Source organism: Oenanthe melanoleuca, chromosome 3 (assembly GCF_029582105.1).
Source record: "Oenanthe melanoleuca isolate GR-GAL-2019-014 chromosome 3, OMel1.0, whole genome shotgun sequence".
In the NCBI taxonomy this organism is placed as follows: domain Eukaryota; kingdom Metazoa; phylum Chordata; class Aves; order Passeriformes; family Muscicapidae; genus Oenanthe; species Oenanthe melanoleuca.
Genome location: NC_079336.1, coordinates 55,752,172 through 55,764,853, shown reverse-complemented (window position 1 = coordinate 55,764,853; position 12,682 = coordinate 55,752,172). Strand labels below are relative to the sequence as shown.

General features: G+C 39.0%; 1 protein-coding gene across 1 annotated transcript in view; it reads left to right on the top strand.

Annotated features, from left to right (window-relative positions):
• The window catches only part of SYNE1 (spectrin repeat containing nuclear envelope protein 1), a 284,134-nt gene that overhangs the window by 184,743 nt on the left and 86,709 nt on the right, over positions 1-12,682 (top strand). Inside the window, 6 exon segments of the mRNA XM_056488586.1 lie at positions 1,170-1,313; positions 5,105-5,299; positions 6,333-6,473; positions 10,971-11,138; positions 11,905-11,983; positions 11,986-12,065. Of these exon segments, the coding sequence (XP_056344561.1) occupies positions 1,170-1,313; positions 5,105-5,299; positions 6,333-6,473; positions 10,971-11,138; positions 11,905-11,983; positions 11,986-12,065 (807 nt within the window).

Genomic DNA, 12,682 nt, shown 5'->3' with positions numbered 1-12,682 from the left:
TGCTGAGAGCATCGAGTTTCACACCTCTGTGCCTTCCTCTGTTCGCTGGTACCATTGGGAATTTCCCCACTAAGCCGCAGTTACTCCTGACTTTAATTTACTCATCAGACTCTCACCTCAGTTCTGTCCCTGATATTGCTGTGATTTTTGTAACGCTGTTAGGATCAACTGGTCAAACAGCTAATATACAATTGCATGCAAATTAATTTTATAAGATATAGAACCAATTAATAAAATTAATACAACATTATAACATCGCTGCTTTTGAAGATTGCATAAAAACTATCGAGTTAATTAACTTTGTGGTATTAAAAAAATTATTTTTGTTCTCTTTATTTATAGTTTATTTATTCATTCCTGATTTTGGAATCATTCAATGTCTATTCAATTTGTATTTTCAAGTTTTGCTAAACATGACTTAACTAGATTTTGTTTAATTTTTTGTTTGGATTTATAATTAAACATGTCAAAGGTATTTTCAAAGAAGAGAATAAGCTTTTTTTCTCTGCTATTTAGTGATAGTAATATAGATATCATATTCCATAGGCTAGGGTGCAACTACAAAGTTTCAAGTTGGATAATAGAAGAGACTTTTGATGATTAAGGATAATTAATGATGCTTAAATACAAGAAAGGTTACAACATAACACTGAAAATTATAAAAATGGGTTAGAAAAACTGCTCGTGCATGTGTGATAGAAGGAACTGATGCAATATTGGTAGGATAATTATCTGAACCAATCTTCATAATCCTCTCTCAGTTGTATTTTCTGTGATATCTAAGCTTTTCTTGTAGTCACAAATGAACACCTGATGTGAAAAAGCAGATGAAAATGCTTTATAATAAAACCATGAGACTAAGGAAGGCTATCTTCTTGTGTGTGTGTTTGGTTCAGGTGCTTATTGGAATCAAAAGTTACAGCACCTTGCATCAGAAATATAAAATATCATGTTAGGTGAACTGTGGGTTGAGGAAATATTTAAATAAATGAAGTGGTTCAAGTCATTGCAATTCACAATATTTATGAATAGACATTTTCCTGACTGTACTCCCGCTTTGCATATCAAGATGTGAGTGCCAGATACTTCAGGAGGGAGATTTGTCATTCTCAGACTGAGTGAAAATTGATTTTTGTGTAGACACTCAAATCTTATTTTCTCTTCTCTAGGAAGCAGTGGTTCAGTATGAGCAATATGAGCAAGAAATGAAACATTTGCAGCAGCTGATCGAGAGCGCCCATCGCGAGATCCAAGACAAACCAATAGCAACCAGCAACATCCAGGAGCTCCAGGTCCAGATTTCACGTAATGAGGTATGGGACCCAAAACGTATCAAAACATTGGGCTCAATGGCAGCTCAACTTTTCATAAGCAATAGTCATAAGATAGCTGAATTGCTTTTCAGATATCCTCAAGGCTAGTTGAGCAGATAGACTTAATCCCAGAGAGGGAACTCCTGCTATTGGTACAATGTGGACAATTCATTTGTTTATTCAGTTAGATAAATCCTAACCTTCTGACAACATTATGATAAACAGAAGCTTTGCATAATTTAAGGGCAGATAACATTAGAGGAGTGTCCCAGAAGTTCAGCGGTTGTTCACTTTATCACAACTAATTCAGTCATCCATATGTACTTATGGATATCCTAAAGAACTTGTGTATATATATATATACACACATGTGTATCCTAACATACTTGCTCATTTTCATCCCAGTCACATTCTGTAAAGAATACCAAGAGACTTGAATCAAAGGAAGTCCACAATAGATTTAGAGGGAAACTGTACCATTCACTCCAAAGGTTCCTTTAAAGTCTTTGTTGAGAAGATTTTTGCACTCTGGAGTTCTGGGTCCTGCCCACAGACTCATGGATTATCAGCTCTTGAATAAATCACAATAGTTTCTATTCAGCCTTCTTTCTGTGCTGGCTTGAGAGCCCCTTTCACCTCCACCTGTCTGTTGTGTAATTCCTAGGATAAAAAATGCACCACTGATCTCTGTGTGTCACTTTTGGCGCCAGATGGCACCATTTCTTTACATTTGAATTAAAGCTATCCCTCCTGCCATGTAATATAACCTAATATAACCTAACATGTGTTGCCCGTTTTCTATCCAGTTGTTACAACTGTTACTTAGAATAAATTCAAGAGCAGTTTTTATATACAAACACTTTTGGTTTTATTAGTACTGAATTAATAATGCTACTATTCTCTATTCAAATATTCTGGAATAGCAAATGCAGGAGAGTGACTAGCAATTTGGGGTAATATTACTGGAGGAAGGAATAATGCTGCAGGCAGGAAGGAATTAAAAATGAGGCAGTTTGAAGTTTCATGTACATTTGAGCAAGTTTAGTAGCTAGGAGTGGTCCTAAACATCTGCAGGAGGAGATCAGCTTTATGATAACACACATGTTGGGATCAACCAGAACAGACAGACTTCATACATACAAGCTTTTCACATTTAGGGGTAAGGGGACTTGAAAGACTGAGATAAGCATACTTTATGCTCATGCTTTCTGTGCTAAAAAGCATAACATGTAGTAAATATTCTGAACCATATATTGCTAGACTACTTCAAAAGTCAAGTCTGTCAAGTTGTTTGTTAGGTGTGTTGTTATTTAAGAAAATATCAGTTACATCCCCTGTTAAAGGCTGCAAGTAAAAGAACTTAAAGGGAACATTTTTAGTAGCTATATTTAGAATTAAAATAAGAGGAAGGAAGAAAGTAGAAGGAAATTACATCTTGATTTTTGGGAAGCTTGTATTAATATGCATGTATGTAAGTAGATACCAAGCCTACCCATGTTGTTTAGAATTTCAGATAAGAATGTGGGCAAGTATCTTCATACTTGAGAATTATTTCAGTGGAAAGTACAATACCTCATGGGACATTTCTTTTTTAAGAAGCTTTAATATTTTTAACTTTCTTTTGCAATAATATTTTTGCTGACTTTTTGTTTTCAGTTGAAGGAGGCATTTTAGATACTCAGTGCATTGGACATCAGTACCACAAATGTCATTGCATTTAGTAATGAGATGGAAGAGTGAATTACTGAATGACAGTAATTTTCTTCTGAGGCTCAGATATGTCATTCATTGAGTGTTTGTGAATGACTGGAATTTGTCAAAGAGCAGATAACTGTTCGATCTGCTAGACAATAATTTTGTGGCTTGATTTGATTGCAGCTTGGTTTCTGGCTATTCTGCTTGATGTTTTATAGTCAAGACTTTTCTTAGTGTCCAAGGAAAGCTTTGGAGCACCAAGAGAGTTCCTTTTGTAGTTAACATGACAGATGGTGGCAAGGTGCCATTGAAACTCAAGTAGTGAAATATCATCCTCAGTCTTTGCACTGTTTCAATTCCTAACTTGATATTTCTTGCAATGAGTGTTCTGCTCTGTAATTTTGAGGAATTTTTTTACTGAAAATGTCATACAGCCAAAAACATCTTCTAATTTATTAGCCTGAGGCAGTAGTCTTATTTACTTTTGAAAAGATATTGTAATAATATGCCTACTAGGTCTTGCAACTCCTATTGAGATTTTTCCTGGAAAACTTGTGGGTTTTGAAGAAGTTAAAACAGTTATAAAAATTAAGCAGAAATTTATACTTGAACGAATAATCACCGATTTAGCAGGCAAACTTATACAAATGTTTTCACTTCTTAGACCAAAACTCTAACTTGTTATAAGTTTCTAGGGAGACTGGAATAATAGCCTCAGCAGAAATATGAAACGTTTCCACCATTTTTTATTTGAAATATATTAATTGAAAGCTTTGAAACTGGACACTGAACAGGGCAACACTATAGGGTAGGAAAGAAGATAAGACACTTATGAATAGTCATAAGGCTATTCATTTTCATCTTTCTTTTCTAAAAATCTTAAGCTTATTATGGTGTTTGGCCATATAAATAGACCATTTCCTAAGCATAAAACCCCTAATAGTTTAAAATGTGGTCTGCTTTATGCTAGTTTCCCCATCTCTTTTTAAAGAAAAGTTAGTCCTGTGCAGCTCAACTTTTAACTCAGTAGACTTACACAAAACCAAAACGAGATTAAAATACAGCTTATCAAAACATTGACAAAAAACGATCCAGTCTGCCTTTAATCTTATTATGTGACTGATTGTTCCTATCACATTTGAGCCTGTTAGACCCTGTGAGTTATTGTTTGGACAATTCATTCTTTCTGGTGAGAGCTGAATGGGGCATTTTTGCAGTTGTGGCCGCTCCATGACCTCATTTCCCTGGCATGCACTATTGCGGGAGAGCTTCATCTTCCTCAGATAAATGGAAGCGGATCGGGGGCGGGGGGAAACAGGGCAGGAAGAGGGAGAGACACTGCAGCGTGCAGCTGGCGGAGGTGGGCTCAGGTTCGGGCAGGGTGCGGGCGTGAGCAGTCCGTCCGTCCGTCCGTCCGTCCCCGCGCTTGCGGCGCGCACGGAGCGCTCCCTGTGCGGCCGCCGCTCCGGAGCTGCCGCTGCGCGGTCCCTGCTCTGGCGACATCCCGCTCGTCAGCACCGCGGCGGCGCTGGGTCCCTGCTTTAGCGACATCCAGCTCATCAGCACAGCGCACAGCGGCAGCGCTGGGTCCCTGCTTTAGCGACATCCAGCTTGTCAGCACCGCGGCGGCGCTGGGTCCCTGCTTTAGCGACATCCCGCTCGTCAGCACCGCGGCGGTGCTGGGTCCCTGCTTTAGCGACATCCAGCTCATCAGCACAGCGCACAGCGGCAGCGCTGGGTCCCTGCTTTAGTGACATCCCGCTCGTCAGCACCGCGGCGGCGCTGGGTCCCTGCTTTAGTGACATCCCGCTCGTCAGCACCGCGGCGGCGCTGGGTCCCTGCTTTAGTGACATCCAGCTTGTCAGCACTGAGGCAGCGCTGGGTCCCTGCTTTAGCGACATCCAGCTTGTCAGCACCGCGGCGGCGCTGGGTCCCTGATTTGGCGACATCCTGCTCGTCAGCACCGCGGCGGCGCTGGGTGGGATTGGCTGCCGCGGGAGGGCACGGCTTCACCTCGCCGCGGAAGCTGAAATGCTGCCGGTCCTGTGGCCTTTGCCGGCTGCATCAGCAGTAGGGGAATAAAAATGTTTCCTCAGGAGCTGGCTCAGAAGATCAAAGGATACCAGGAGCAAATTGCCTCTTTGAATTCCAAGTGCAAGATGCTGACGATGAAAGCGAAACATGCCACCATGCTGCTGACAGTGACAGAAGTGGAGGGGCTGTCCGAGGGAATGGAGGAGCTGGATTCAGACCTGCTCCCAGCACACCCCACTCATCCCTCGGTGGTTATGGTAAGCAATGCTTTGGTCGCTGTACTCATCATCTGAGCTGCTTCCTCTTGCATCATTACAACACCCCTGTGTAGCAAATTACCACAGCTCACAGCTACCTTTGGCTTTTGAAATGGCTGTAGTGTGACAAGCAAAACAAATTGCAGCTTCCCTTTACCGTATTATGCTTTATATGGACTCTCAAGACTTGTTGATAAAGGCTGAAGATATTTAGCAAATACATGAAATTTGTGAGCAGTAATATGTAAATAGAGTGCTTTTTATTTTGTAGCTGTCAGCATGCAAGAACAAATGCTAAGAAATTGATGAGTTGCAGGAATAAAATAAAACCAGAATAAATATTATTTCATTAGGTGTTGCAGTGTATAGGCTTTTCACACATTAAAATATTGATGTGATAATTGACAGTATGCTGCTGTATTCTCAGCTGAGTGTACTGGAAATGAAAGCTGTCCAAGTGCTGCAATAGGCCTAATGTTTGACTTACTTTGCTTTTGTTTGTTTCTAAGTGGGTCTCATTACAAACATTCTGCTGATGCCACTGGGATTTTTGTCTGAGTGTCAGACTTCAGGATTTACTCCTCTATAGGAGCATTGGAGAAGGAAGAAGGTTACCTTTGAGTACTGGGTTGTGTGTATTTTATATTTCAAGTCTGTTCCTTGTTCTAACCAGACTTGGATGCTGAGACAAAATAGTCCAGTATTCTGTAGCTCTCCATAGTATTTCTATATGCAGCAGAGATTGTATTAGAAGACATTTAGGCAAACCTGAATTTGTTATTATTGAGTTGCTTGCTCTACATTGTCTTTTAAAATCCATTAGGATACAGGAGAGCATTCTCATACTGAAGTATGACAAGTAAATGAGACTATTCAACAGATTTCTAAACTGGTAAATGTAGGAGCATGAAGCATGACTAATTAATGTTGTGGTAATTCTGGCCATGTGTTGTTTTGATCTCAGTCTAAGTCAAGCCTCAGCTGAGGTTACTGATTTTCTTCCTGTGCTCTGGGGTTGCTTTTCCTGTGGCAGATGACTGCTGGTCGCTGTCACACGCTGCTCTCCCCTGTCACTGAGGAGTCTGGGGAGGAGGGAACCAACAGTGAGATTTCTTCTCCACCTGCCTGTCGCTCTCCCTCACCTGTGGCTAATACAGATGCTTCTGTTAACCAGGTACCTCTCTCTTGGCATTCATTCAGCTTTTATCTCAGACATACATGGTTCCATTCCACAGGTGGTTTATTTAATCCTCTGAAATAATGTTTAGCTATAGCTCCAAGGAACTGAGGCTTAACCTCTTACCTTACTGAACCTTCAGGTTCTGGTTCAAAATGGATTGAGTGAAATTGTATAAATCCAGTGTTACAGCTGTTCATTCTTTTTCTAAATATATTTTAAGTGAGAATTTCAATTTCGCCAGTGTTTTCAACTTATAATATAATTTTTATTTTCTCGGTAGTACTCAATGGAATCTTGCATCCTGAGAAAAAATGCTTTTTATTCCCCATAATGAAACATTGCATTATGTTCCATATCCATCTATCTTACTGTACCATTGCCATTGCGGCACTGAAATCACAGCCTGATTTCTTCTACTTGGTATCATTTCAGTTATTAACTTTCATGTGGGTTTTTTTCATGTATTGTTCATTCCAACATTGTTCATTTCCATGGCAGTCTATTTTAAGTGCCAGTGAGTCAGGTCAGTGAAAAAACAGACATTAGATTTTAAATCAAAACTGAGGGCTCTTGGACTTCTAATAGGAGCAACTATCAGTGTTGATTAAAATGTAAACATTGAACCAGCACATCCTGCAAATAAAGTCACACACAAAATGTTATGCTTTAGAAGTCTAGAAATGAGCCATAGAAGCAGTAACCACCTCACTGAATCCAACATGGTCTGGATTTTGTGGTTGATGGGTTGGTTTTGCATTTGTGACTGCTTCCAAAATTTACTACTGCAGATTTGGAGGTTAGAATGTCTTGTGTTGCACTGCTAAGAATTAGACAAGTTTGAGCAAGATCCTCATTGATTCCTTCTTCTAATTTCAGAAATGCGTATGTGCTGTAGAAGTTGCTAAATATAAGACATAAAAAAGAATACTAATGTAAGATAGTAAGAGAGGTGACAAAATCATCAATGGCATACTAAAAGAAGTTGTATTATGCATAAGAAGGATTTTTCTAGTTTTCTGTCACTTTAGATTTTCAGAAAGTTCCCTGTGAAGTTTACTTACTGTACAAAGGCATCTAGATATTTCAGGATAGAAGTCTTATGACACCATTAATTAATGAAGGAGTTAAAGGACCAAAAGCAGCTTGCTTCCTAATCAGTAAAGCCAATGTCAGTTCCTTACTTTTCTCTGAAAATGGAAAACAAGTCAAACAGCTCCAGTCACTCAGTAAGACAGTAAGGAAAACAGGGAACATGCTGTTGCACCATGAACTGACACCAAAATACAAGTTTTAGAGTAAGTGATTTACTAGTGCAAAATTGAACAAAAATATTATATCTTTCATTTGGCAGAAATTTTTTGAGAGATAAAGTTGATGCTGTTATAGCAATCTTAAAAGCTTAGAGCTGAAATTTTCTTCACTGCGGTTAATGTTGAAATGAACCGCATGTATTAAACAACAAGAGGAAGAACATTCCGAAATGCAGTGGCTTGCTTACAAAATTCATAGGTTCACACTCACATAAGATTAAGACTAAAGAAGCCATGAAACTGCCAGTGCTAGTCATGAAGAACACCCAGGGAGAGTTCAGGAAAGAAGGTTGGTTCAAAAAAAAATATCCTAGACATTAGTGAACTAGGAGCTCAAATGTAAGTAAGCGACATTTTGTACTTTTGCAGCAAATCAGCAAAATAATTTGGAAATATTTTGATTTAAAAAGTAGCCTGAGTTAAGAACTAATTTCTCACAGGAAGATCACCTGCGAACTACCAGAAAAAAAAAATGTGGACAGGAACACTAGAAAATGGAGAATAACATGAGTTTAGTCTTAGGAAAAAAATGTAAAACTCTTTTCAAGAGGCAGTTGGGGAAGGAAAGATTATGTGTTAAGACTGCTTTTTAATTCATCCTGAATAACTCTTTAAAGTGTTTCATCAGTTTCCCAGCATCTCTTAATGGTGAAACATAGCTAGTCTGAATTCAGGCGTCTATACGCTTCCTTTGCATTTTTAACAAGTAATGAAAATACAAAACAAGTGTCAACTGCTTATTAGTGAAATAATGGGGTTATGTATTGAAACAGATTAAAACAAGACCAGAAATACAAGAAAGTTACAATTCTAGTACTATCTTAAGTTAAAAAAATTGAGTATTTTTCTGAAACTCCTCTAAAAACAGTAGGGTGGGGGGAAGGTATTATAAAGGTGTTAATGTTGGAAACTGAGGAATTTCATAATATATAAAATATTTTGTTAACAGTCCTGAAATACAATTAATTTTGACGTTTAGCAAAATCAGACACTTCATCTGTGCCGCAGTACTGAATGAAATCCTTTGGGTCTAAACCTCTTTACATTTATGCAAAGATGCAATTGATTAAAATTTGACACACTTTTTAAAACTTGGTTTCCTGATACACAATGCAGAGCAGTTGTACTGGAAAAGCTGAAGTGTTGGCACAATGCCCTGTAGGCCACAGGTGATCCTGTGATTCTAGTCTTATGCACTGGGTCACTTTTAAATGCTTTTATATCTCCTTGTACACAGCCTACTTAAGGATTGTTTCTCTGTCCCATGTGAATACTCACCTAGGGTACACCAGCCCTTGCTACGCATCTTATGAAATATAAAAATGCGTTTTTGTCCTTGCATCTAACAACAAAGCTTGACTGCTGTTCATTGGCTGCTTTTCATAAGAACAGCCATGGGATATTAGGGCCCTTATAGGGGCAACAAAATCTTTTACTTGAACATCTGGATTCCTGCTATCATCTTGTGAAAGCTCTGCCAAAGAGAAGCTGCCATGTTGTATACTCCAGAAATCAGTTGAAAAGATGAGGAAAGGGATTGCTTTTTCCTCACTGTGAAAACAAGCCCTTTATTCTCAAAACCATATTAAGAGGTCACAGAAGGGTTGTTCTTGAGAGGGGACTAGCAAAGGGCTAGAGAATAGCTGCAGGCAAGGCAAAATGAGAAGCTGCCTCCACTGGTGCAATTTTTCACCATTACTTGTGGTCACTTCTGATCAGATTGAAAAATTCTGAAATTGCAGTCCTGAATGCTGTGCTAAACTGTTACCTACTCCATGCTGCCTCTTGGACATTGTAACAATTTAATAATTAAATTTTTCAAGTTTCCCAATTACTGTCTTTGAAGAAGTACCTCATTGGACAGTTTTGGACAATTTTGTGGGAGTAATCTGGTTTCTGTGCTCTTCCAGAGCCTAACTGGTTTTGTTTACATATGGTATTAGATAATGTATTTGCATGGTGTTCCAAATAAGGATCCTTCTTATACGTTGAGATCCAGTACCTCAGAATTAGTCTTGTTTAGTACCTAACTTTCATACATCTGTACAGAATCACTGAATGCTTGAGGTTGAAGGGGCCTCCAGAGATCATCTGGCCCAACACCCTTTGTCAAGCTGGACCATGTACAACAGGTTGTCCAGGACTGTATTCAGGTTGATTTTGAGTATCTCCAAGGATGGAGACTCTGCAACTTCCCTGGGCAACCTGTCCCAGTGCTCAGTCATCCTAAAAGTAAAAGTGTTTCCTGGTATTCAGAGAGAATTTCCTGTGCTTCCATTTGTGCCCATTGCCTCTGTTCCTGTCAGTGGGCACCACTGAGAAGAGCCTGGTTCTGTCTGCTTTTCACCCTCCCTTGAGGCAGTATTTTTCACCTCCCAAATAATGTGATGCTAACTGTCGTACATGGTTTAAGTTTTAAATAATCCTTGTCATCAAGTCTGCTTTCCTGACCTAAGTATAGATCCTGTACTTGTTTCCTTAATTCTACATTTTCTGTAGATGTTTTCAGTTGTCATCTGCAACAGTTGAAGAAATCTCCATACACTAAGTATAGAACTTCTGGTGAGAAACAATTCCACTCTGAATTTTCATTGGTGGTTTGAAAATTTGCCCATTTCCTTAGCATTTTCGGTCCCATTTCTCAATATCTTTTATAAGTTAGCTGAGGCTCCCTGTTTGTTTGAAAGCTTACAGAAAGCTGATGCTTCATACTCTTTCTTGCCTCATTTACCAGTCCTTCAGCATATTCCTTTTAGGTTCTTCCGTTGCTCTCTCTGTAATATTGTTCATTAGGCTGGTATTTGCCACCTACAGTACCATAACCCACTGTCTTTTGTGGTGGGTTTTCCCTCATGTGTAGTTGTAATGATGCTGGAGCAACACTCCCATTTATAGCACTTCCCCTCCCAGCCTTTCTGTGATTGTCCACAGCTGCCTTCTGCACCTCGTAGCTAATATGAACACAAAAAACATGCATCCAAAATCCTCATCATAGTGAAGGTCCTAGATGTTCTCAGTCTGCTACTATTAAATACTGATTTACTGTGTTATTAAGAGATTTCCCAGTGGTTTTGGCTTTGTGGGCTTTATTTTAATGGATGTATGCAGTGGGGCAGTATGGGGGGCATAGTATGCAGTATCTTTGTTTTTGAAAGTGCAATAATGTACTTCGTGCTTGTAGGACATTGCTTATTACCAAGCCTTATCTGCTGAACAGTTGCAGACAGAAGCTGCTAAAATTCAATCCAGCACCTCAGCCACTCAGGAGTTTTACGAACCAGGCTTAGAATCATCTGCTAGTGCCAAGTTGGATGATTTGCAGCGTTCTTGGGAAACCCTGAAAAATGTGGTAAGTTTGCATCTGGAGACTTCAAAATAGTTGGCTAGCTTGTAAGGAATAAAATTCAAATAACTGGCTCAGCTAATATTCTTCTCTGCAGTTTTGGGGTTTTTCAGATGGTAGCTTGAATGGTTAGTTGTGATATATTATTTTTGTTCTTTGAAGGCCTGTGCAAGATGGACCTCCATTAATAAAAACAAGAGTCTATAAAGCTGATAGTTGGCTTCAAAAATATTGGCTATTGACCGACTGTGTACCATAATTGAGTAGGGATATCCAATCTTGCTGGATGAGTAGGCAAAGAAGGCCCAAGAATCCAGTTTCTCCAAATACTGAATCAACACATTTCTGTATAGTTTGGCAGCATAACCATTCAGTGATCTATGAAAATGGTCAGAGTGTTGATCACATGCTGTAAATTTTAATTCCTTTCAGAGGCACAATAGCTGTTATGGGGCATTAAGAACTATGTGTCTAGCAAATAGTGCACATCCATGTTTGACTGCATGAAATCTAAAATAATGTGTGAGAATGTGCATAGGTTTTCCATGCTTTATTAACATCCATTTATTTTAAGCAGCAGAACCTAGAATTTTACTGATCAAATTTAAGTAAATATTTTTAATATGGATGTTTTTCTTTGTAAATTATACTCTTGAAAACTCGTTGCAAGTTTTTTTTTGCTTTAGTCTCTTAAGCCTAGGGACATATGAAGCAGACTAAATAGCAAATCCTGTGTCAGAGGCCAGAATCTATGCCTTCCATTCTTCTTCAGATCAGTGAAAAGCAGCGCACACTCTATGAAGCTCTTGAGCGTCAACAGAAGTATCAGGACACACTCCAGTCTATATCCACGAAATGGAGACCACTGAAATCAAGCTAAATGAGAGTTTGGAACCAGCCAAAAGCCCAGAGAGCCAGATGGCTGAACATCAGGTAAAATCTTGTATGTGAGGAGGAGAGGCAGAGTGCACATTGCCTGCATATCTTTTGTTCTGTTTTTTAGACAGTAACCTTCTTAATGGCTGATACCTCAAACATATGCATTTGTTGCATGAACCTTCTCTGTTAACTGTATGTCTTGCCTTTCTGGGCTTCCTGCTGTTCTAAAGGTGGTGTGATGGAGATTCTTTTAATAAGGAGTCTTTTTGGAAGAAGTAGAATAGATCATAAGAATTTGTCCAATTGAAATTTTCAGCAAAGGGTTTTTGTCCGAGATTGTTTCCAATGACAGCTGTACATACTGTTCTTCAGCGTCATTGCTGAAGAATATTTATAATGTTGCCAAATTTTCTAAGATCATAACCAATACTGGTGCATTGTATATTGATCAAAGTAAATTTTTCTCCTTCTTAAACAAAACAAATCAGAAGCACACAAAAATTCCCTCAGAAAGTCTCAATAAATAATGATCTAAATAATAAGAGAATATTAAGTAAGGCTTCTGGCATATGTCTAAGTTGTAATCACCTAAGCCTTCTATGTGATAGCTTGAATCTATCTGGTGTGGTCAATGGGTGTGTGTTTGTGAGGGAAAAATAGGGCCATGTTTT